Source organism: Rhodnius prolixus, unplaced genomic scaffold, assembly GCF_049639745.1.
Source record: "Rhodnius prolixus isolate KJV_2025 unplaced genomic scaffold, Rpr scaffold_2, whole genome shotgun sequence".
NCBI classification, from domain to species: domain Eukaryota; kingdom Metazoa; phylum Arthropoda; class Insecta; order Hemiptera; family Reduviidae; genus Rhodnius; species Rhodnius prolixus.
Genome location: NW_027411592.1, coordinates 12,542,325 through 12,568,221, shown reverse-complemented (window position 1 = coordinate 12,568,221; position 25,897 = coordinate 12,542,325). Strand labels below are relative to the sequence as shown.

General features: G+C 30.9%; 2 protein-coding genes across 5 annotated transcripts in view; both read right to left on the bottom strand.

The window, feature by feature from the left end:
- LOC141450182 (FRAS1-related extracellular matrix protein 2-like) overlaps nucleotides 1-11,005 on the bottom strand; it is a 37,293-nt gene extending 26,288 nt beyond the window's left edge. Inside the window, exons 1-7 of the mRNA XM_074120337.1 lie at nucleotides 10,700-11,005; nucleotides 10,368-10,623; nucleotides 9,946-10,258; nucleotides 8,738-8,912; nucleotides 7,273-7,587; nucleotides 5,730-5,789; nucleotides 31-1,897 (exon numbers count right to left, since the gene is read on the bottom strand). Of these exons, the coding sequence (XP_073976438.1) occupies nucleotides 31-1,897; nucleotides 5,730-5,789; nucleotides 7,273-7,587; nucleotides 8,738-8,912; nucleotides 9,946-10,258; nucleotides 10,368-10,623; nucleotides 10,700-10,957 (3,244 nt within the window). The 5' untranslated portion in view covers nucleotides 10,958-11,005. The remainder of the gene's footprint in view (nucleotides 1-30; nucleotides 1,898-5,729; nucleotides 5,790-7,272; nucleotides 7,588-8,737; nucleotides 8,913-9,945; nucleotides 10,259-10,367; nucleotides 10,624-10,699) is intronic.
- Nucleotides 11,006-20,887: 9,882 nt separating this feature from the next.
- Nucleotides 20,888-25,897, bottom strand: part of nwk (FCH and double SH3 domains nervous wreck) — a 51,333-nt gene continuing 46,323 nt past the window's right edge. For 3 of the 4 annotated variants that reach the window (XM_074117918.1, XM_074117919.1, XM_074117920.1), the window contains one exon: nucleotides 20,888-25,633. In XM_074117918.1, coding sequence (XP_073974019.1) covers nucleotides 25,190-25,633 — 444 coding nt within the window. In that variant the 3' untranslated portion in view covers nucleotides 20,888-25,189. The remainder of the gene's footprint in view (nucleotides 25,634-25,897) is intronic. The other variant, XM_074117922.1, reaches the window with a different exon arrangement.

Here is a 25,897-nt window from a genome sequence, read left to right as displayed (position 1 = left end):
TAATGCGCCTAATAATAAATAAGAACGTACCTTGAGTGAACAAGTTGCACTTTGACTTGATGTTGTTGTTGTATAAGTATCCAAATTTAGGTGGATCGGTGACATTGTACACTACATCATAGCCTTCAGTGTCTTGTGACAAGAGCGAACCACTATTTATTATAACGCCTAATTGCCCATCACTGTTTTCCAACTGATTTAATATTTTAATTGGTTTGCTATAGATTAGTTCTGGTCTTGAAGTTTCTGTAGTATCTTGTAAAGGTTTACTAGTAAAAAAATCTTCTTCAGCTATTTCGTTACTCTGAATAATTATAGTGAATGAGTGAAAGATTGGATGTTGACCAAAATTTACTTCCAGCTGTATAATTTCCGTCGCGGATGTATTTTTTAAATGAACGTACTGTAAATTATGTTCGTACAAGTCACGCAGTGTGAACGTTTGTATTGATTGTCCAGGTTCAGATTTATACTCAACGCGTCCATGTTTTGGTTGTGTCATTATTAAAAATGTTACTTTATTTTTTTCCTCATTTATGTTATTTACATTTAGTAAATGTTCATTTAACGTAATTGAAGTGTTTGATGCAATTATCGGACTGCGAGAAGTTACTTTGTAGGATACATTATAATCTCTAATTGTAATAAAGAAATTTTCATTGAATAACGTATGGATACCATCCGTTAAATCGAATACAAATACATCCATAAAACTAGTATGATCTGAATGAGTGTATGAAATTAACTCTGACGTTATATCATTTTGATTGAATTTAAATCCTGGGTACAGTTCTGTTTTGTTCAAATATAAACTACCATACATTGGAGCATGTTTTATAACATAGATAACATCGTTAGCTTGTGTATCTTTATCTTCAGCAAATAATTGTTTGGAAGTTATCAACTCTGTTTTGCCAACGTTCAGATCCAGTCCTTCGTTTACAATAAGGGTCGGTGGTAATTCATTAATTGACACTCTGACAATCACTTCTGTCGTGAATGTTCCATCACTTATCGCCAAAATGAAACTATCCTGACCACTTTCCCAATTTTCATAATGAACTTCACTCAAAGAAGCAAATGTAAAATTAGTTATTGCATTACCATAATTTTTGCTGATAATTCCTTTACTTGGTGGTCGCACTATTGATATAGTTAACTTATCTAATGGTGTGTCCATGTCACAGATAGTTAATACCCTGCTTAGAGCACTTCTTTTGTCAGTTATATTGTTTGCTGTAACTACAGGAGGCTCGTCATTAACTGGCACTATTTCTATCGGGATGGAACCAAAATTATTTCGACTGTTGTTATATTTATCATGGCAAGCTAACGAGAAACTATCGTCAGTTTGTTCAATTTTTCTATGCACACTTTGTATGTAGAGCACACTGTTATCCAAAATATCTTTATAAGTGAAGGTATTATTTAATATTCCAAATAATGGTGGTGCGGTTACAAAACAAATTATATCATTGTCTGCAGTATCTTTGTCAATAATTGTTATTTGATCTGTGGTAAGTGTGGCCTCTTTTCCTTCTAATACACTCAATTTTGTCTTGAAAAACACTTGAGGCGGATAATCGTCAATTGGTCTGACAATAACTCGAAACCAAATATCTTTATTTTCTTCTAACAACTTTAAAGAGAATTTGTCATACAATTTAGATTTGCCAATTTCTTGCGAATCATGTACATAACTAACATCTCTATATACTATCTGACTCATATTAAATTTATTAGATGGGATGTCATTGACTAATATTTCTCCATGACTTGGAATATGTTCAACATGAAACGTTAAATCAGGCCTAGATTCTCTGGTTAAACCCAAAATCTCTTCTGTCAATTCAACTGAATCTCCTTCATCTACATACAACGCTCTAACTTCAGCTTCCTGGAACAATAGGCACAATGTTCTTGAAATATGGGTGTAAAAATAAATTTTGAGCAAAGTAAAGTAATGGCTCCCTGTACAAAAGGACTTAAACAATTTAATTACGAAATTAGGAGTGAGTCAAAGTAGTTAAGGTCAGTCTTTCACAGCACTACCGGCCGGCCTCTCGTTATAAAGACTGTCCATTACCGGATAGTGAGCTGAAAAGGGGTTTCTTCTACGCCCTATTCAAACGAATTTCGGCTAAATAGACCAAATTAACGGCATTGCTGTAAATGGAAGAATTGAGGAATACTCAAGTTGTTTCAATAGAAATATTATTTATAGGAAATTTTGTAAGCTTGGAAACGAAATCTGATAAACAGAGACTTTAAAATGAATAATTGTCTGGTGACATTAAGTTGCGGATATTGGGCTAAAAAGCGATGGCCATATAACCCAAGCAATCTCCATTTTTAAGGTAATGTTAAAGATTGTATTATTAGTGTTACAAAAGCATTGATGTAAAAGAATTTTTCAAACACAAAACCAACCTGAAATTTTTATGTTAGCCAACTACAACATAGAGTGTAGATAAGTTTCACTAAATTGTCCGTAGATTTCATTTAATGTGGTGTACGATTTTTGAAAGCTCCTGGAAACGTTTTCTTAGCTAATCAAATCTATTTGTTTAGCGTATTAAAACTTTTTCTCAATGAAATTTATTTATATATTTTTTTTAAGGTGCGTCAAGCCAACATTTGAAATCATTTGATTTAATTAGCATTTAAATTAATTAATACAAAAAGCCCAAGAGTGCTAGCTATAGGATCGTACAAAACCTTCTATTTTTGTAACGCCGATCTCTGAACCATGTACTTTCGTTACAGACAATACTTTCCGTTACCGGACATTGAATCTATTAATAAAAAGATATTTATGTAATTCAAATATTGCCCATTGCGTAAAATGATGTTTAAATGTTTTAAATAAAATATGTTATTAAAAAAATAATAATAATAAGCTGATAAAAAACAAAATAAACGTTATCAAGTCTGAAGGCAATATAATAAAAATTGAAGTATTTATAAAGTTTTTTTTATTTGGTAGCTTTAATTAATCTGTCCCTTCTGTTCTCTTACTTCTTTTTAGTTAAAATTCAAACTGAAGGATGTAAAATAAAAAGTGCCCAGTGGAGCGGGCAGCGTTTTATGGGGCAAAAAACCTTGCTTGCCATTTGTATCTATCATCCGCAGTATTAAATTAATCCATAAAACCCTTTTCAGCTCATTAAACAACAGAAAAAAGTCATAATTAATTTTTTTTTTAAACTTGACTGAATAAATATTTAATACTGAAATTTATCCAAAATAGTCCTAGATAAGTGGTTGAGTTGAAGACTTAACTTCCATGTGGTTACTCTGGTTTAAAAAATTTTCAGAGAGGTGCAGTGTTTTTCAGAGTCTTTTGTAAAGTGTTAAAAATCTTTTCATTCTAATCGCAAACAAAAATTATTGATGCAGAACGTTATAATGCCCACTTCCCACCACTAATTTTATTATTTCAAATTATTCAAGCGAGATTAAAAACGACCAAATGTAAGCTTGCATTTTCATAAAAACAAGAGGGAATAAATACGCTTACTTCAAATTTCATAAGATTTAATTTAATAATAAATAAGGGTGGGTTTATAGTGCCTAGTCTGATTAAAAAAGGAGTTGTATACATTATACCTGCTTATTAACTCTAGCCTAGTTCTAAAAAAATTCCTAAGTTTGTACAGTTTTAATTTTTTAAATATTGAAATTTTTAATAAAAATGTACAAACAAATTGAATTTATTTAAGATATTCTTCAGTTGATTATTTTTTTTTCTTTTTGATTTGTTCAATACCTTAGTTTTATTGGCAGCTGCAGAGATAAATTAATTAAAAATTGAATCAAGTAAATTAAAAGTATAGTAATAATAGTAGGTGTTCCATCAGTGGGTTGAAATTTCATTATTTGTTTAACATTAGATTAATCAATTCTTGCAGATAAAAACAAATTTTCTAGGCCAATAGATTTCTGGACCTTGTGGTGGAAAATGAAGAAGTGACGATAAATCAAAAGATGTGCCTACATTCTCTAATGTTATGTGCACGTTGGAATAATTAGATTATATTAATATTATATTAAATTGTTACATTGAGTGCAATAAGCGGAGATCTCAGATTCGAATCCAGCTTCTGGCCCTTAGATTTTCTATTTCTGAGATTGTTTGAGGACTCTGAATAGAAAAAAACGACGCCAATGACCACAGTTGTAAATTTAAAAAAATATAAATATTGAATGTAATGAAAACAAGCCTCCGATTCAATATTTATGTTTAATGATTGAAATTGTACCATTTAAAACCCTGTTTTCATCTGTGTTCATCTAGAGTGAGAAAAGAGTTTTTAGTATTAGTTTCAAATTTAAATGTTTAAAACAAAATTAGTCTATCCACTGATAGGAACCGTACAATATAATGTTTTTTTTTTCAGACCCACAACCAAATTAAGCTCTAGAAGGAAGCACGTACACTACTATTAATATTTGTATAGCAAACTCAAATTTAGCAGAAGCACGCCTAATGAACCAGTGAGGATGCCCTAGTTACAAGTCTGTGTTCAACTCCATTCAACTTAAGTCCACCATGATTAGATATACAGTAAATTGAAAAGCGATTTCTTTAAATATAGTTTATTTTTACTTTGAGAAAAGCTCATTGGGTACTTCAATATTGTCGCTTCACATATAGTTTTCTTGACTTTTTTTTCTTTAAGGCGTGTTTGCATTCGAAGTTATCGGGAGCTAATGTCCTGCTGGCCTCTAAAAAGTGTTCTCATAGTTACAGTGAACAAGTCCGGAACAACCGAAAATGAGCTTCTAGTAAGAGCGAAAATGAGCGAAGTAAGATGCTTCTAGAAAGAGAAAATCTAAGAGCAGGAAATTGTTTCTTGATCTCCGGGAGGGAATCAAAAATAACTACTACTGAGCTAACTCCTTCCTCGCTTCACAAATTAATCTCAAAAATGCGCTGTTAAGTAATGAAAATAGCATTCATCATAACAACAAGAGAAAAGTGCTTGAAGTTGTTTTTAAAATTAGTTCAATATTAGTGTAATACATTTGTATAAATGTGATCAAACATTTGTATTTTTAGGAAAAAATTTTGGGCGTCAATTTATGACCGTTGTCCATTTAAGACTTTAACATTATTACCAATTTAAGGACTCTACTACGAATTATCCTCATTTACGCAGACGGTCAGGATGAGTTTCATCTACTTATTGATCTTGATAATTTCAAAATTATGAAAACTGTTTCTGAATCACTAGCGAGAAATTATTATTTATGAAGTACGAAAAAAAATTGTAAACTCGGCAGTACAGCATCAATTTACTTTAATTCCAAGTGTTTGTTTTAATGCTTTAAAAGAAACTCAAGTATTCAGTAAAAAAATAAAAGAGAATAAGTGCTCATAAAGCAAGAAGTGTTAAACAAACACAATGTTTATATGTAGATAAAAGTACCAATAGTTAATGAGAAACAGATATATTACGCCTTCATTTAATTATACCAATTACTGACTGGCTGAGATTTAAAAAATAACCTAAATGATTAACTAAGAATAATGAAAGGCTGTCGTTTTACATGACAGCAGATGTATATTAATGCTGTTTTTTATTTCTTTAAAAGAAATATTAATGTATATTTAGTTTCATAGTTGTTTATTTTCTAATAATAATAATAATGTTAACATATCTCTACTTAAATGTATACATTTAATGCTTTATTATAAATAAAATTTGAAAAAATTAAATACTTACAGGTGGACGGGAGTGATAGTTATGTCGCGGAGGTTCTGATGTGAGCTCTAACCTAAGTACCTGTCAACATAAGTCATACCATTAAGGTTCCAAGAGTTTAAACATAATATAAGTGGCACGTGTTGAAGCCGCACGTGTTATCCTGTACCCTTCTTCATTTAACAGGCCACATCCAATCGTCCTCACATCAATCACAAACCCCAGAGAAGTGTTCCGTTTATTCCCGTCCATCTTGACATGTATACCCAAACAAAAGAAGAGCTCTCCTAGTAATTGTTGAGGGTGTGAGATTGTTTTATGTATAAGGATAAGATGATGTATCCAATGTATACAAATTAGTTTCTATGTCAGAGTCAAATATTTATAGGATTGTAATAATGTTTCACTGGTTATTGAAGAGATTATAATGTTCTTATCAATAACACAATGGAAATTATTACAATGTATTCATTAAAAAAAGTAAGAGTATACAAATATAATGAACAAATTCTAAAAGTAAATCATGGTATCTCATTGTAGTATTCAACCATTAAAGTAACTAGCATGAAAATTGTAAAATAACAATAATTTCAACTCATTACTGTATCATATATTTTACATTACAATAATTGTTATTCGCTATGGTAAGGTGTTATCAAACACCTGATCAAAAACTGAAGGAATTTAAGGCAATCAGTCTCCTTAAAATAATTATAGTTGTCCTTACTTGGGTCTAAACCAAAAAAATAATAAAGTGTAACAGAATTGAAGACTTCAAGATGATTAAACGAAACTTTGGAAAGACATGCTTGTTAATTATTGATGAAGTTACATTTTTTAGTAACATGGTTCAAAATATCTAAGAAATACTTTGTTACAGTTCGCTTCCACTTAATTGTAACTATTACATCTCGCCCATATTTGCTTTTTTAATCACCAATGGAACCTCTGCAACGGGCATGCAAACACCGTACACAGATTTTCTTTCAGATTTTGCTTCAATTTGAGGAGGAGTACATATTCATTTTAGTTGGCACAAAAAAAAACTAAATCTGAGCCTGACATTGGGTTGTGAGATATGATTCTAAATAGAAGATTACTCTATTAAAATTCCAAACGACAAGGATGTATGTCGATCCGTACCATTAAGTTATGGAATTTAGAGAAGTTATGGGAATCTTGTCCCTCCCTGGAAGTATGAAGACAATTAGCACTTCTTCAAGGAGCTTGAGGACATCACTGCAGGCACCTCAGCCTTTCACACTTTCACTGAAAGCTGTAACATTCATGCAAACGTCCGCACGAACACCTGTGTATGATGTTGTGTGTTTACTTAGGCTTAGATTAACCGTAACCCACCAGCCACTTTACTGTCTCAGTCAGTATTAAATTGCGCAGGGGTTTGTTTCACCTCATTTTGAATAATCATGTAAAAGACGTCTACACTAACCCAATTACTTAATTAATACTTAAATTAATAATTAATTCTAAAAGCATTAAATTATTTTATTTCAATACGCTTTGTTATGAGTCACTTTCAAATAAATTGTAATATTTGATTTACCTGATCTGTAAGTATATTTCCATCTCCATCGATTACACTAAAGTACATACTATGATCTGTATCTTGCACATTGCTAGCTGGCTCATACCAAACTTGACCTCTGTCTAGTTGTGATTGAGTAAAATTAGTCACTTTGACGCCATCTTCTAACCATATATCTCCTTTTAATTGTTTTTCTTCAACAGTGTAAATTATTTCGTGCGATGGCCATAGATCTTTGTAAACAAGACCAGTGAGCCTTGTTGCCGTCCTGCTAATGTGTAAAGGACGATTCGTTATTGGACGTGGTGGCTCTACATCTTTCATAATAGTCACCTACGAATTTACTTCATTAGATGTGAAGTAGTGTAAAGAAGATATCACTTTTGAGGTGAATAAATCAGGAAATACTGGGTTTAGTTATACAAGCAAAAGAAGTGACATTATTAAATCATTGTGTTCAACAGAATGCTATAAAAATGAAATTTGAACTTGAATAATTGCACAAATATTCTTCCTAAAAGATTAAACGATGCTATGTAGGTAAAATATTTCTTCTTGGGAACCATCATTTTTTCATTTCACTTAAAATATTAGTTAGAAATTAATAAACCCAATATACAAACAGAGCACACTAATTCTGAAGCAAAATAATTAATTAACATTTATAACTATCATTATTTCTAATTATTTGCATTAGTTGAAACTATTGAAATAGTTACTAAAAAAAGCATATTGATCTACATGATTTAATTAGTGAAGAGACTAGGAACAAGCAAACAAGGTTGAAGAAACGTTGGAGTCGTTTACAAGAAAATGGTAGAAATAATAAATCAGTACAACGTATTTCCGTCTTACTGAATTCGGCCGAAACCGAGAAACTAAACTGCCGGCAATTTGTCCTCTTGTGAACGTTCAAAAGCTCATTATAATAATTGAAACCTACATCTTTTGGGTAGGCTTACTACTGAACATCCTTAGCATTAACTACTAATATATTATGGTACTCCTTTAGGAAGAGTATATATAAAAGGAGCAAATGGGCAACTTGTGCGCTGAAAGAGCGGATTAATAGAAAATAAACTGGTAGTACGACGCAGTAAAAGAATTAAATCCAATCAGTAAATTCTTCGTTTACAGAATGAAACTTTTAAACCTTTATGAAAATAAGTAGTTGGGAAATAATCTGAATGAAGGAATTAATGTTGAAGAAACGGCGTTAACTAGCCATGTTATCAACATGCAAATTAATTAATTAATTATAGCAAACTGAGAATACTATTAATTATTAATATATTCTGACGTTTTAAGGAGAATTTGGAAAGTTTTTGGAGCTTTTGAATCAAAATTATGAAACAATAACGAAACCAGAAAAGCAAACAGATTAATATTAATGTAAGGCTTGGCGCTCATGCCTTTAACATATTTCAGAATTATTTATTTTCAAATATATTAAGCACAATTAAAAAATCAATTTTAAAATTACTTTAATGTGTTGTACGGGAGAAACATTAGATGGTACTGCAGAATCGGACAGTTTCAATTTAATAACATCTGTTCCACCACCTTTAGGTCTTACGGTAACTCTGTATATAATTCTTCCTTCGGACATATCCACATGATTCCATTCTGAGACGGCGATCTCTTCATCAATGTTCTTCCTGGTAGATAAACATTTATTTAAAAAAAACGCTAAAAAAACGTTTCCATTAACTATTTTTCAAGGAAAACATTTTGGAAATTTTCACTTTGAAATGCCAACTTAAAACGTTCACCAACAGCTTGCAGAAAATACAGTTCCTTTAAGAAAATCAGAATTTCGCTTTCCTTAAAAATCATGTATATTTCGCTACCCACTTTTTAGATCCCTTGAACAAAAGGACTGCTTTGTGAGAATTTTAATAAAAGATTTTTTCCTTTACAAAAATATTTTTGTGGTTATTTTCAATTGCAGGCTTTCTAAGGGATTTCTCTAGAGGGCCTAGTCGGAGGTTACCGGAGTTAGAGGATTGTATATTATATATTCCCTAGAAAAATCCTAACCATTTTGAAGAACAGTTTTGGGAACATTTAGATATGCGTTGCGGGTGAGTTGATCCATTACCTGAAGGTGCTAGGGAATAGTCTTCTAGGGGAACGAATATCCCGCAAAAGCAAAAAAAATGTAGGCAATGGCATAACTCGCTTGACTGTTCATGCCAAATGTTTATTGTGCAAATTATCAATATGCTACACACTTAGAAAAAGTTGGTAAGTATAACCTTCGTTATTTATTTCCATCATAAAAATTAAATATAAACAAATACTGAACTGATACTGTATTCAATATAAAGTGCTTGCCCGTTCAAAGTTAAGGTTGTTTTGATCTCTGCTGTCTCCAGGTTTTACTAGAAGGCAAAAACCCCAAGACTATTCTTTTCAACACACACCTAATAAAGCACAACTTCTTTGTACAAACTCTGTAGGTCCTCAGTTTGTCAGAACTTAGCTACACTTTGTAACGTACTTAATAAGATAAGTCAAGAAGAAAATATAAATTAAACAATAATCTTCAAATACCCACTCATCTTTTTATAAGATTCCTATCTTCCTATTTATAAGATTCATGGAAAATATTATGCAAAAGAACATTCCAGTTTAAAGGAAACTACTAATCTCTATTGGGCGAATTATTATTGTTAAAAAAACACCTACCTAAAAAATATGGTTCCATAGATTATATCTTCTAATCGGAAATTAATTTCATCAGCCGCACTATCCAGATCATTGACCAATAGAGATGCAAGATTGAGTTCATTCTGTCGAACAGTCAATGATTTTCCAGCCTTTATAACTGGGTGCCTACTATCGAAAGTAAATATAGCTATTGGATACACTACGTCAACACTTTGTTTTTTATATTCGATTTTCATAAATAGAGGATCCCATTCACCGTGTCTGGTGTTCTCATAATAAACGGCTCCTGTGAAAACAATGTATTCCAAAGAAGTTAGTCCAGAAATGTTAACTTTCCAAAGATATAATTGATGCTATATCACTTTTAAAGACAGCTATTTTAGCAGCGATTTGAACTTAATTTATTTAAGCGCTCGCAAGATTGTATTTTATAAACTGACCTGATAAAACGTTCTCCAAAGTAAAAGTGTTTGAAGACCAACCATTTACTAGAATTTTTCCTAGTTTAGGACCGTTTTTATAAAGGCTGATATTGCATTTTTCGGCATGTTTTAATTTTGGAAAATTACTTAATCGAGTTGAACTACCTTCCTGAACAGTTACTCCTGAAATACTGCTTTGCATAAACTGTCTGGACAGGTAATTAATCGTTATAGGCGTCTCAAATATAGTCACAGCTTCTTCATCATCCATAACCTTCAACAATGTTTGTTTTTTGGCATAGTTCTTATTAATTGTACTGAAACAAAGCAAATGTAACACATTTTCTTACCTGAATTCGTATAGTAGCATTGACATCTTTTAGAGAATGGAACACTAGCGATCCGGGTAAATCTCCTTGAAAAAAAGTTGTAATGGCGCTTCCAGAAAAGGAAGACAACAAATTAACGCTTCTCGAATGTCTCACTATTGAGTAAAGAAGTCTAACTGAAGCTGTGGTATCGTCTATGGATTTAAGCCAATATAGATTGGTCACGTTGACTGGATGTGGTGGAGTATTGGCCAATCCGCCTTTCGCAAAAACTTTCATCTGCGTATTGAAAAATGAATGAACGAAAACGTACTTTTTGTTAATACTATTCCCCAGCATTTAAGAACAATTTTTTGTGTATTGAACCACTTCAATAAATAATTCATTTAAGATGTTTCAGCGCTCGAAATCCTCCTTCATAAATGTTTCACCTTGATATTTATATCTGGAATATAAAAGGACGAACGGAACCAGCACAGCTAATATATGCATGGATAAATGTTACTACTCCCCAAAAAACCACATTATTTTTAAAAATAAAAACAACTTTTCCTATAATCAATAAACAACAAGGTATTACATAGATATTTCATTCAAAATAAACGCTTAACATAACAATGCCAGCAAAACATTCATAACAACCGAATAAGTTTGAGGATCTTCCAATTTTAAATGAGGGAAGAGTGGGATTCATAAGTAATCTAACACTATTGAATTTAGAAAATATTTGTAGTTAGTCCCTTGGACATCTCTGCCCTCATTCTTCCCATACATTCTTAAACGATATCCTTATTTAGTCATGCTGTGGTAGTTGGGAACTCTCGACTTACAGAAAACATAGCACATAGCAGAAAATATAGTATTTCCTAGAATCCATAGGTAGGAGGAAGATCGAAGTTATTTTTTAAAAATTCCTCCAGTGAAATAAGAAGCAAATATATTTTGAAGCTAGATTGAATTAGATAAAGGGAAATAGAATGTGATATAAAGTCACGCTGCGAACGAAAACATTCATTGTGGCTTTCTTCAGAGTCAGTGTTGTAGGAGCAACTAAAAAAATGCATTTTTAATGAAATACAAGTAATCATATGTCAGGGCGTAAGAGTAAGAATTTGATAATATTATTTAAAGCATCAATCCAGATAAGGTCTATCAAATGACTAGTTGTCTTAAAACTCATTCTGATTCATTATTTAGAGGCTTTGAGAGTAACACAAAAAAATCTTTAGTAATAACTAATGATGAACAGTTGAGATTTACAGCTACGAAAGTTCAAGCAAAACTTATGAAATCCTTTATATTAATTTAAAAACACCAAATGAATGGTTTAAGAAACCTTTTTACAGGTATCAACATTTTTTTAAGATTGTAAGAAAAAAAAAATACAAATCAATAAGCTTTATAATTTGAGTAAACATAAATTAACTGTCAAAGGGCGAACAACAAAACAAATTGATTAATTGACTATTTATGATAATAATGGATTTTTGGCTTGAAATGTACACGTTCTGAAGGGTAAACTTTGATCGTGTGTAAATTGTCTTTAGTTTGCGTAGGAGTTCTTCCATCTTTAAACAACATCGGCAAAATTGTTTAGTCAGACAACTAAAATTATTAAAATGCAGAATACAAATGAAAATTTATTTTAATGCAATTAAAATATTCAAACTTATTGTGCACATAGAGTTCCTTTTTTATGTGCTTATATTTAAGTTAATTCCTAGGTGAGCTTGCATTGGTTCATGTAAGCATATTGTTACTTATAAAAAAATAAGTTTGATTTTAGAAATATTTTGTACTGTAATTGTTCAAGGAAAATACAATAAAAATTTAAACACGCTCATTTTAAAAAAATTTGATGTGATACCTAAATATTATCCATAATTTAAGAAATGATTTGTTTTCAAAATTTTATTCAGCAAAGTAATAAGATGACAAATAAGACAAATCAATGAAAACAAGCAATGGTTTAAAGGCAGGGCCTTCATCGGAAGTTATAATATTAGTAGAGACAGTTAGTTAAAAAGAATAAAAAGTTGGAACTTCATAAATGTAAGATGTAATTTAGAACAAAAGGAAACAAACTGCGATGAATATGGCGCAGTTCTAATGAAGATGATCATTAGATGATAAGGAAAACTTTGTTTACCGCTCACAAAGAACTTTGGGTAAGGAAAAAGATTATGCCACAACTCATTTGGGGATTCGGACAGCACAAAACGCAGCAGTTCTCAAGAATATAGAGAAGGAATTGGCACTCATGGAGAACTTGGGCGAAATCCTTCAGTTTTGTCTGTTAACAATTTCAGATTTGGTAACATGTGAAATAAACGCACATAAAGGGTTCAAACCTTACCGGGTTCATTTTCAGTTAAACCTTTTTCAATGATACATTAGCCTGCACAGGCCTAACTTCAGGTGTAAATTATCTTTCTTTCTTTTTGACAATATCAAATTTATAACATGATTAAAGAAACGGAAAAGAAAATTGAATAAATAATAAGAAACTACATTTCATTTTCATTTCTTTGATCGCAAAAGTCCTTTGACAGGGTTATATAAAATTCATTGTAGAAATCTCTGGCAGAGCATGGGGTTTCTGAATTTAGAAAATTTAGAATGAAAAGAAGTAGTCAGTAGTCAGACAAGATGATGTCTGAGACGACTTCTTATTTGTCATCATATTGGACAGTGTGTTGAGAGAAAGAATGCAACAAAAAAAATGCAGAAACACACAAGATGGATTTGGAAACTTGAAAACAGTCCGTCCCGTAGGTTGATTTTCTGATGGCATTTCATTTACTAATTCATTCACTATATCACTATAGTGGTGATAATCACTAGCACAATCTCAATAATTGGTTTGAATATTAATATCGTCAAAATGAAGATTATGGTTATTGCAAAAGAAATTACGATTTGGGAGCTAAGAATACTGTTTACAAGTATATTGTCTCTCATGCCAGTGAAGGTGGCAAACTGAGGAAAGAAATAAATGACCGATTGAAAGGACCAGCTGTAAATTTAAATATCTTATGATACAGATGTGATTCTTTCTTCTTTAAAATTTAGAAATAATTAAATACATGGCATTTTTGTTCTGATTCAACTTTAGAGAGATTAGGCCAGACACGAAGAGAATCCATGTTGCTAGAAATCGAGTATGAAGAAAATTCTTCAACCAGAAGTACTTCTTCATTTAAAAGTTGTTTACTTTTTTGCTAAATTCTCGAAATGCCTCTAGGATTTTCCGTTAACTTCGTATATCCGTATAAATTTATTAGTTTTGCTTTAATCAGTTTTTTATAAAAGTACGTTTTATTAGAGTAGTGCTTAGGTAGGGATTAGGGTGACTTCTCTCTAAGTTAAAATTTAGAGTAATATACTATAATGTTAATGAGAATTAAACGGACTCAATAATTAAGAGTTTGAAAAATACTTAAATTCTTATAAGTTAAAGTAACAGGAATTACAAGAGTGTCGTTATAGTTTTTCAACCATCATGAACGCTAATTCATTTAAGCTATTTACCACAGTCATAAGAAAATACAGACGCCATGTCTCTACTAAATCTGGGCGCTGCCTCACATTGCAATTCTCTAAATTTTAAATTACTTGAATTTTTACGAAATACTTTCAGATTGCAGAGCAATAAGAGGTGCTTCGTTCATACATTATAGTGAAATGAATTACAGCAAGTAAGCAAAATTCTCCACAAGAAGATAAAGTATCGAACTGAAAAAAAGGCTATAACAGCTCGAAGAGACCCTGTAGTTTGCTCTCTCGAAAAGTGGCTAGCAAATTAATACAAAAAATGTCATATGCAATGCTCTTTTTCAGAGAGTAATCAATGCTCGATGGTTTGTTTTAATGCAGCTCTCAGTATTTGAAATAACACTTTTAGAGGAATATCCTAGAACCAATTCTCTGGAAACTCCTTAAACTAAATTTTACGGGCAAGTAACCAATTTCTTAGAAAACACACACACAAAAAAAACGTTCAAGATATTCTTTTATACTTACATACACTGTTACGTTACGTATCCCTTAAATACGAATAAAATTTGTCATTTGAAAAGTTGATGCTTTTGCGATACTTCCTCCTACAAATTATTGTCTTCGAACTGTTGTGATCTCAGTCTCATTATTTGATTAATGAAACCGTTCAATCATTCTCGCTTTTAAGAAAGAGCTAATATTGCCACTCGTATGTTTAAAATAATCTAATGATAGAAGCAATAAATACAAATTAATTTAATTTCAGGCTTTACATCGATGGTTAATATAATTATTGAGGCAGTTGACCAGAATAAACTAAACTTTTGGTTCCGTACACCTAGTAATATCCTAAAACAAATATCGTTTGAATTTTCGTTTTTCAAATGACACTGCATCCCGGTAATTATGAAAAGGAATTTCTAATACCACATTTGCAAGCCGAGCTATGTAGTTGAAAGTAAGATGTTCTAAATTTAATAAATGTCGCTAGAGCAATTAAAATAAAACAATAAAAACTATTTTGAAAGTCGCACTTTCAGTTTATCTTATTAATAGATCCAATTAAATTCTTCTAACCAGAATTCTATCTGTGCTTCTACTGTCCTTTAATATTATATTGTATCTTTTTTCTCAAAATCTATCAAATCTAGGTTGTTGCAAAAAAATTACAGTTTTAAAGGAGGATTTGCCCTATATTTTGACGAAAATTTGGGAATTTTATCTTTTATAGAAGAGGAGAAAAAAATTGTCAAAGTTGGGTGTTTTTCAACGTTACGCTTTTTCGTGCAGTTTTTGATGATCAACCCTTATACAACTGTCGGATACTTTTAATAACTGATAAAGTGCACATTATTGCAACGAAGGGTTTGATGTAGAACTTCCAAAATAAATTTCCATAGGGAAATGTTTCAAATAAAGTGTTACACATTTAGGTGTTAAAATTTCATCAGAATTTTAAAGAAAATTTATTCATATTTCAGAAAAATCTATAAAATGTTTCATTAAAATCGCATTTCGGCCAAAACTGTAGAATCCGAGACATCAATAGAAAGTAAAGTTTAAAGATTCTGTAATTTTTAGTTTTTGAGATAGTACGCTTAACCGCACACATTAAACCATATTTTATAAAACAACTTTTTTAGGCACAAGAAATCTTTTATTACATTTATTTCGGTTGAAAGTTCAATGTAAAAAATTGGGTACAATCATCGTACTTCCTCTAACTTGGAGTGAGAAAAAGTCAAAAAGACTTATGGAGAATACGAGTATTCTGGAGAAGTATCAATTTTAAATAGTATTTTAGAATTAAACGATATATAATTAAGGACTTCAAATAGTAATTATAATCTGGATTCGTTTAATTAGAAGACTAATTAGAACAAGTTTCCGAATGTATTAAAGATATTCTTGGTTCTTTACAAGCATAAATTCTCCAAGGTTTACCTCAAAAAAATAGTTCCGGAATAATTTTTTTGGTTAGAACAACTCTTTTAACAAATCTTCAAAAGCGTTAAGCACAAAGCACACAAAAATAAATGCTTATGGCTCAAAAATAAAATAAGTTGCCAGAAAATTTGTCTCCATTTTTTTACGATTCAATGAAAATTTCCAAAAGAATGCTTAACGGATAATCTTGGTCAGATTCGGTTCATAACTCATCCATCAGCGAGGTAATGTAGCGTTAGTTATATTACTGAAAGCTTCTGCATATTTAAGAAGGGCTGAAAATCACAGATGGTGAAAGCGAAGAATCACTTGCCTATTGTGTATTCTCCTATAGAAGCAAGGACCTTTTCCTGAAACATCAAATTATGGCGCAGAAACTCTATACATTGTTAGAGCAAAGAACCTTACCATAAAAAAAAAATGTGTGTAATTCTTAATTGATTCTAAATCTATTATTTGGTAGATTTAGCTTTCTATGCTTGAGGAAAACAGAAGAAAAGCTAACGGAAAGCTACTTTGCAATGTGAGCTATCGGTTCCTACCCAGCCACTGCGGAATGTAAGTTAACAAAATAATAAATTGGGGCGCCTGGAGTTTCTTATCATCAGATGTATGTGCTCTTTGATAAACGCGAACATGTGAGAAACAAAACGAATTACATCTATATTTTCTAATCTGTAGGAAAAATACGATAAGTCCTGGTGAGACGAACTATTCCCAGCAACCTACCAAGAGCGAGCACTTTTTAGATTACCTAACCGCCAAGACTATTTCAAACATTGGACGCTACTTTCCTTTCTTCATTAAGGCTTGTTCATATTCGATTGTCGAAACGAAATGGCTGAATTATCCAAAGCTTATGTATAGCAAATTTAAATATTCTTGTAGGGACGCTCAAAGCGTATCAAAAAATTAGTGTAGAAGGTCTGTTACAATCTTAAATCAATTATAAACTATGTCACAAAATACATTTTTCTGTTTTAAGCTAAGCCCACAGTTGAATTACATTTCATTCAGAAATTTAATAAAACAGTGTGAATTTCGACTTCTAAAAACACTAATAACGAATGATACCATTGATTATTTACCAAATTTTGCTACTTATTTTATTGTAGTAAATATAATATAAATATAAACACAAATTGACCATAATCTCGTATCGCTATAAAAACCAATTTTTGATATATTAAAAATATGAGAATAAGGTATGTATTTTACGTTTTCTAATGTTCCTTTGTGACCACCTTTAAAAGACAAGTAAAAAGTTAAAGTATAAGACCTTAAGCTAGATATTATTGAATTTGATTACCTGTTGATGAATGGTGAAATTCGCAAGAGTTATCTTGAATAAAAAGTCGTCAATATCATGGCCATATCTAAAATGTTTGTAGGTAAGAGCACCAGTGGCTATTTGCTTGCAAGAGTATTCCCAAACATCGGGCTTGGCGAGCAGTAAAGCACCATGCCTTGGCGGCCTAGCTACCAGTACTTGACAGAAATTGTGGCCAGTATACTGAAAGTGCTTCTTATTCATACGAATAGAATCTCCAGCATTTTGTAATAATAGTGGTTGAACAAACAAATTAGTACTATTTGCGATAAAGAATCTTATGTGCAAAACTGCTCGTTTAATAAAAGTTCCAGTATTGAGTAAAAACTTTACACTGTGCTCTTTAGGATGTTCTCTACCATAGTGTGTATAAGTTAGTCTGTCATTATTACAAGAAAATCTTCTGGGTCTTACAGTACCCACGTAATTATTAGCACTATCAGAGGTGAGTACAAGACCAAAACATGTTGGGGAAGGTAAATCTATATATTTTGACAAGGAAAAGCTTATTTGTTGGCCGATTCCAACATGAAGCTCCTTAATACTTGAAGGGTTGCAATAAATACCACTGTTAGCGACATAGAAAACCACCAATATGAGGAGATAAGACATGTTAACACCGATAGTGATGAAGAGACTGCATCTGAGAAGCACGCCCACACTATTCTTGTAACTTCGCCCCCACCATTGAACGGAGAAGGAGGCTTCTTCATTTAAGCACAAAATAACAAGACAGTTGCTCCGTATATCATAACGGCCCGGTATATATCCATTCACAATTTCGGATCTGCTTGTGCTTCAATTGTTTGTTTTAATGTAAAAAATAGAAAGGAACTCTCTATTCTCTTTCTCCTCACATTTACACATTTTCTACAATGCTCAAATTTATGCTTAGTGCTTCAATTCACGGTATATTATACTTGGACATACGATATTTTTTTCTCAAAAAGAAATAATTTTGAAGATTTGTTTGCAGTCTACGCTGCAGGCCTCAATTAAAAATGCAAAATATCGAATTAACTACCAAAAAATTATGGATGTTTCTAAGTAGGAAAACCTTTCTTAGACTCACTTTATTTTCAAATTATTTCTGGAGTCTTTCGGTTCACGCATATTTTTTACATTTTTTTTGTTTTATTATCTTGATGGATTTACCAAACCAGACTACTTCTTTCATGTGAGACTTTGAATGGTTTTTCAGCGTCTGGCAGGCTGAAAATGTATTCTATAATTTATATTTTCAGTTTTGCGTGTAGTATTCAAGAATATAATTAGCCCTTTACAATTTTTATCAAAAACTAAAGCAAAAGGGCCGAGAGGTCACCACTGAGTGGCAACCAAGAGCACCAATTAAACCATTTTTTAATAAAGACTTTCTCTGTTAGTTGCCGAACATGATTTCTCTTTTCTTAATGTATTAATTTTATTTAACCTAATGCGCTAATATTTAAAACAATTTAATTCATTTTTTGTTTTCCTAGCTTGCGGTGGCCCTGGGCCTCTGAGCATACCCTTGAATATGGCCCTATTTCTCAGAAAACTTATCTGTAGTTTTTAAATAATATTGTAGAAAAACGTTGGTTTCAGATGTTGAATAGTTCCTATTAAAAATTATATATCCCAACGACCAATGTCTATTGATCAATCAATGTTAAATGTATATTGTTTTATTTATTAATTATACGAATTAAAAGCAAGAGCGGATGAAGAATTATTCGATGTTAAATTTACAAAGTTTAATTTCCGTAAAATGTTTTTATTTTTTAAATCCTACATTTGCTATCTACAGTTCCGACTGCTCTTTTATATTATTAAGAAATTAAAAGCTTACTTCCCATTTTGAAGAATATCAGTTATCCTAAAGCGCAACTTTACCAATACCCAAGTTATTTAAAATCGGAAACATAAACATATTCTGCGAGGTAATGGTTAAATTTCGGAGTTTTGTCGAATCCCAAATCAATATTACATTTTTGCCGATCGCTAGGAAAGCCCAATCAATATACTCGTCCTTACAGCTGGTGAGGTAAAATTAACGGTAAAAGAAGTACAGTACTTAGCTACTACGGTCGGTCTTAGTACAAGAAAATACACTAAAGGGAATCCTCGTATGTTTAAATATTCAGATACAGGGTAACAGGTCAAGTCAATTTCAACCTTGCTACAATTGAAAAGCTTAACCTTAGAAGAGAAGCCAAGGAATGCTTGGTGAGGAAAAAACTTGCCTTAAAAATTTAACATGATTCTTTCAAATTCACAATGCATAGAATCTCCAAAACGTATTCTTTCTTCATGTTTTGCTCTTAATATTTGCAGATGCCTGTTTTTAATAGCAGACTCCTAGACGAAGCTCAAACACAAGGTGAACGATAGGGTTAAAGAAATACAGAAGTGAATCTAGAAAAGAGCACTCAAAACAGAAAAATGGAATGCGATAAAGATAAAAGAAAGCCACTGGATCAGGTAAAAGTCAATATCTAAGGAATTAAAAAGTTCGAATGGCAGAGTTAAAGGCGAATTCAATGCGAGGGCTGTTTAACCAGTAAGGTTATTCAAAGTCAAAAATAAAAAAATTTAACAGTAAACACAGTGATAAAAAAGCAAACAAACCAACCTATAAGTATTTGAGATGCAATGTACGTCCTAAACTTTACACGAGAACGTGAGTCCTGGGTACTCACTAAAAGCTGTAGATGATGACATACCCAAAAAAAGCGTGCGAAGTCAAATATTCGAGAAAAACCCGAGGTGAAGGAGATAAACAACCTGGTTGGATAATATTGTAGAATGTCTGAGACAACCAGATGGGTCCATCTTTCAAGCCAAGTCAATAGCCAAAAAAAGAGACATGTGGCGCCTCTTTTGTAAATCCTCCACAATGTAAGGTATCATAGAGGAAGGCGATCAAGTTATTAAAATGAATGTATTTGAATCTGATAGCCAAGTTTTTGGATTCACAAATAGGTTTCTTTCGACTTGAAAAGTCTTAAAGGTTAATGAAAGTGTTTCTCATAATTTCAGTTAATTAAGATGATCTGGTGTTTGTTCATTAAGGGCATTAGGTATTCCTTTAAAAAAGCACCATTCATACGGATATTGATATCTATATCTCATCATCAAACACTGTACTTGTTAACAAGTACTCGAGGTAAAACATTCTCTGGAGACTCGTTCTCAACAGTACGAAAATGCCTCTATTAATGCTCTACAAAAAGCTACCGTCAACAGAGTTTCACTGCCAGAAATAGCTTCACTTCTCTTTACTTACTTGGATTACCAACGTGGATTACTCTATTCCAGAAATTGAAATGGAGTGAGTCTAAGGGTAGATAAATACAAGCCAGCACCGATACAAAGCAATTAACTCAGGTAGAAGTTGGAAAAGAGTAAGTATTAAATATATATATTTATTTCAAGTTGATAAAAAGGGAGAATAAAATTTGAGCCTATTTTATTTGAATTTCACACTTACAATTCAATATAGAATGTTTATATATTTTTACATTGGACAAGTCCACTTCTGCTATTGTCATTGCGTATATACTCGAACCACTCCTTAATAAATCACTACAGACAAACTCTTTAAGTGTTTAACAAATATGTTAAAAGTAAAGTAATAAATAACATTTTAATAAAGATCATGGAGAAAAAAAGAGTTTGTCTTTGAGTACATTTTTTTTTAAATAATAAATGCCAACTTTTAACCACAAGAAATGAACAATTCGTTTCTCATTCCTCACCAAAATTTACATTTCAAACATAAATAATTTGGACTTGTTAGCATCATGATTACCATAAGCATTTTTATATATATTTGTATATATATATATATATATGTGTGTGTAATTGGTCCACTTTTCTAAATTAAAGAATAAAAAAGATAATTAATGGAATATAATGATATTTTTCAAATATTGTATATATTTGGATAAAAGTTGGCATAACCGAATTCACACAAAATAAAAACTAATTAAATTCCTAAATTTCGTAACGGAATAATAAAAAAATTTAGATGAAACCGATTTTTAGAACAAGGCAGGGCTCAAACATTGAAAAATGATTGTACTAAATACATTAATTGCTACATAATTACATAAGTTTACAATAGTCAACAGATTGGGTAAATAGTTCACACTGTGAGCTGTTTTGAAAAAGGCACCGCTCTTCTAAAAAGGAAAAGAATATTTCTTCAATATTTTGCCACAGAGAGTTGTGGCGCTGAGATATGAGAAAATGAATAATTTTGTTTCATTGTTATTAAATGCTTATGTATTTTATGACTTTAACTTAATAAAGAGAAGAATAGCGCCACAAAAAGTTTTTTTTTTTAATCTAAAAAGCAGTAGAAACATCTTTCTGAATAATATCCTCTGTGCTGAACTTTTAGTTTTGGAATAAATAAATAATAATAGATAAATGATAAAAGTACATGAAAGTTTTTGCAAAAGCGAGTACATATTTATAATCGCTAGAAATAAACAATAACTAGCAAAGATTGTATTGTGCTTTTTTTTTTTAAAAAAAAGGCGTTTACATTCTATAATTTTTAAATTTAATCTTAGAACTATACAAATTTACACATTTACTGTTAACCAATGAAAGATGTACAACTTTACATCATTAAATTACAAATAACTTTATAAATAAATAATAATGTACAAAAAAGTTTCTATACAGTATTACTAATTTACATATTAAATGAAATATTTTTATTTATTTATATATATATTCTTTTTTTTATTATTTTGTTATATATTATACATAAGGCTATACACTTTGTTCAAGAATCTAAATATTGCATATCCATAATAACATTCTCAAAGGGTTGATAATCTTTCTCTTTATAGTATCTTGTACTTTACAGTTAATGTCTTTCTTAATATACTCAATTTAATAATCTCATTCATTAAAAAAACAAAACAAAAATGCAATATTGTTACTAAAAAATAGTAATTTAATAACTTATTAATTGTTATTGATATAAATAAATTAAAATGTGATATAACAAGAATTTTACCTAATAAATCAACCCCTGAGATGATATTAGAAGTTAGAATATATTAGATTGTGTGTACCTCAAGGCAAGATAGGTGGACTCGTAGGAAATGGAAGAAGCAACATTAACCATACTTCTAAATTACTTCCTATTTAGAAGAAAAATAATTTAAAATTAACTGAAGAAAATAATTAAAAACAACAAAATTGACACCTTTATATTTAAAACCTTTCAAAACTTCCAGACTATAAAATATTATTATTACATAAATTTTTCGTCTCATAAGATAATTTTCCAAACCGTAGAAAAATTATTTGAGGTTGATTCTTATTCGTTATTAAAAAGAAATAAAAAGAATTAAACTTTTGGAGTATTTTTTGCTTAACTGATCTTTTAATTAGTTGCTAGGTAGGTTCAAAATTTTGACCTGGTATGTTCTAAATTGTATTCTTATCTGAAAATGCCCATATTAAATGAACGGAAATTAAAATTTGAGTAGCAATTATTCTTTAATAAAAAATTATTAAAAGAGTAAAAGAAATTTAAATATGTAATTGCTCTTCACACTTGTTCGTTGAGTTTTAAACATAAAATATTTATTTAGATCCTAGTAATAATCTAGTTGAACATACAAGTTAAAGAAAGTAAAGAAATGCCAATTTTTTTTTAGGCGGGCTTTACGTCCAACTACCGATTGAACACACAATTAATAAACCTAGAAATTGCAGAAATTGATGACAGTAATCAAATGACTTTTAACAAAGCCTAGAGGCCACGACTGAAGTCTTTTCTACCACTGCTTTAGTTCTTAACAGACAAAATTATTTATTTTTAAAGAAAATGTACACCCAAAATATGGATGAGGTTTGAACAATTTTTATAAAAAGTATGAAAGAATTCACAGTTGCACATAAACGGCTTAGCCTCACAGAGTTTAAGCTTGTTTTCGAGGATAAGAAATTAAAAATAAAAACAAAACAAATTCTTCATTGTTGTTGGGTTCTATTGCAGAAGTTGTGATACTTTTAGAGAACGTTATGGTGAATTTTTTTCTTGAATAATGAAGTTCAAATCAATATTCTGAATTCTTCAGGAACCTAAACATACCATTTTCTAGAAAGTAATCATTCCATGCCATCCAGTGACCACAATGATCTATAACAACTAAACTGTATTTCGGTTAGTAGTCAGGATATATGTTGTTAATGTGAGATAACCGGGAGACTCATTCTCCAACTGAGAAAGCTTACAATCCAGATCTTCATCAATTGCATGATAAATCTAGCTGAAAAAAGCTATCACAAACTCTTTATTACAAAGTTAATTTTGATCTTGACTAAAAATGTACCTTTTCCTGATTTTACCAATTATTTAAATTTTATGCAATTTGAATGGTTTTAAAAATTATAAAATGTCTTACTGAAAAATGGGCCGTTAATTATATTTTTTCTTTTGAAGCTATATTATACCTTAATGAAATATATATATATATATATATACATGCTCAGATGTAGATAAATTACAATTATTTGAAAATTAAGCACATTAGATTACTTCAGTTTTGAAAAAATTGTTTATCCTATTATAATTTATTCTTAAAAGAAAGATTATGACAGACAAGAGGGGTCAATTGCAGAATGAGAAGGACGGTACGGGCAAGAACCCGTGAATTGAGGCTGCTTCCTCACATCTTAAGCACAAAGGAGATAGCGAAAAAAAAAAAATCTTTTCATGCTCTTTTTCTTCTTGATCTAGATCTAGAATCTAGATTAGCTTCAGATTTTCATTCATCTTTAAAGCTAAGTTTACACACTGTAAAACTAGACAAATGGAATTATAATTCTCTGCTTGAACCGGACGAATTAATTTCAAACATTGGAAAATCAGATAAAAATAAAACAAAACCTAATAATAAAATAGTAACACAAAAATACAATTTTTGTCACAAAACACAAACAAACAAAATTAATAGTTTACTTTTGAGCTTAAGTTACTGCCTATATTCCAATACCATCCTACATTTCTCGCCACAGTTCTTAAATACTCTCTTTCGCTCTTATCTGATTTAATGTGGTAATTTAATTACACCTCAAGTTGTGTTAAATTTTTCCTTTTATCCTTTTATTATTAATAAATAATAATAATTAATAATAAGAAATGAGTATTAATAATTATTATAGGGTAAACCAGTTTCGTTATAATTATTTAAAGTAACGGATAAAAAAGTTGAAAGAATATTTCAAACTTAACAAACTGAACAAATATTCACTCATTACTATGATTATTATTTTTGTTTCCTAGAGCGAGCTATGCTATTTTTACAACTAAATATACAATTAATTTTTAATGTAAGGATTTGACATGATTTTATTTTCATTTTCAAAAAAGTAATGCTTTTAACTTTTTAACTTAAAAGATACAAGTACGAATGGTTTCATACTAAATATGTATTTAATGAAATTCCTTAAGTTTTTTAAAGAGACAGAAAAAAGTCAAGTAAACTTCAAATAAATTCCGGCTATATTCATAAATGAATTGAGAGTTCTTTAAACAATATTGTGTATTTTACTGAGAAATAATTTTTGATTTGCCAAATATCAGGCCAAAAGCTTCGTTATAGTCTGAAAATTTGTTTCTTATCAATTTATGGTGCCTTTGGACACATAAAAATATACACTTAGTTTTTAATTTTAAAAAAAAATCTGTTTTTAAATATAATTTCGACTCCAATGTGGAATCTCTAAGCATCTGATTCTTTGAGATCTTGGAGCCTGGCTAACTGATGTGGCTCCAATTCGTCTGGTATAACTTCATGTTTTTTAGTATCAGTTTGTTGGGAGGGAGGGGGCACTGATTGTGAATTGTCTGCAGTGCTTGGTCCAGTATATGTTTCTTCATCACTTGCCGTGGAACTGCTGTGCCGGGTAGCAGTGTTCTCTTCTTGTGTCGCTGCTACTTCTGTAACTGTCGCAGTTCCACTTTCTGCACAAGCGGTACTATTACAATGTGGGACATCTTCATCCACAATAGCATCATCTTCTTCCGTTTCAGCACTAGGTGGAGGAGGAAATGGTTTTTCTGCTTCTTCTGTCATTGGCGTAGCAGCAGTTATTACAATTTCCGCTACCGATAGATTCAATTCCAATCCTTCACTCTTAACATCATCGGTAGTATCCATGCTTGCCTATAATGTTATAAAAAACAAAATGATAAAATGCTTTTTTCGGACTTACAAACTTTAAAAAAAAAAATAAATAAAAAAATAATAAGAAACAAACTAAATCCTACTAAGAGTACTCAAATTCTTTATTGAGAATGGTAATTTTGGAAATGAAGTGTTTTGCGATGGTTTTATGAAGAGCTCCCTTCAGTTTGGGCAATAAAAATAAAAATAAAGAAATGGAGAATCGTCTTGTGAAATAATTAGTTACATAAGGGGTCCAATTTG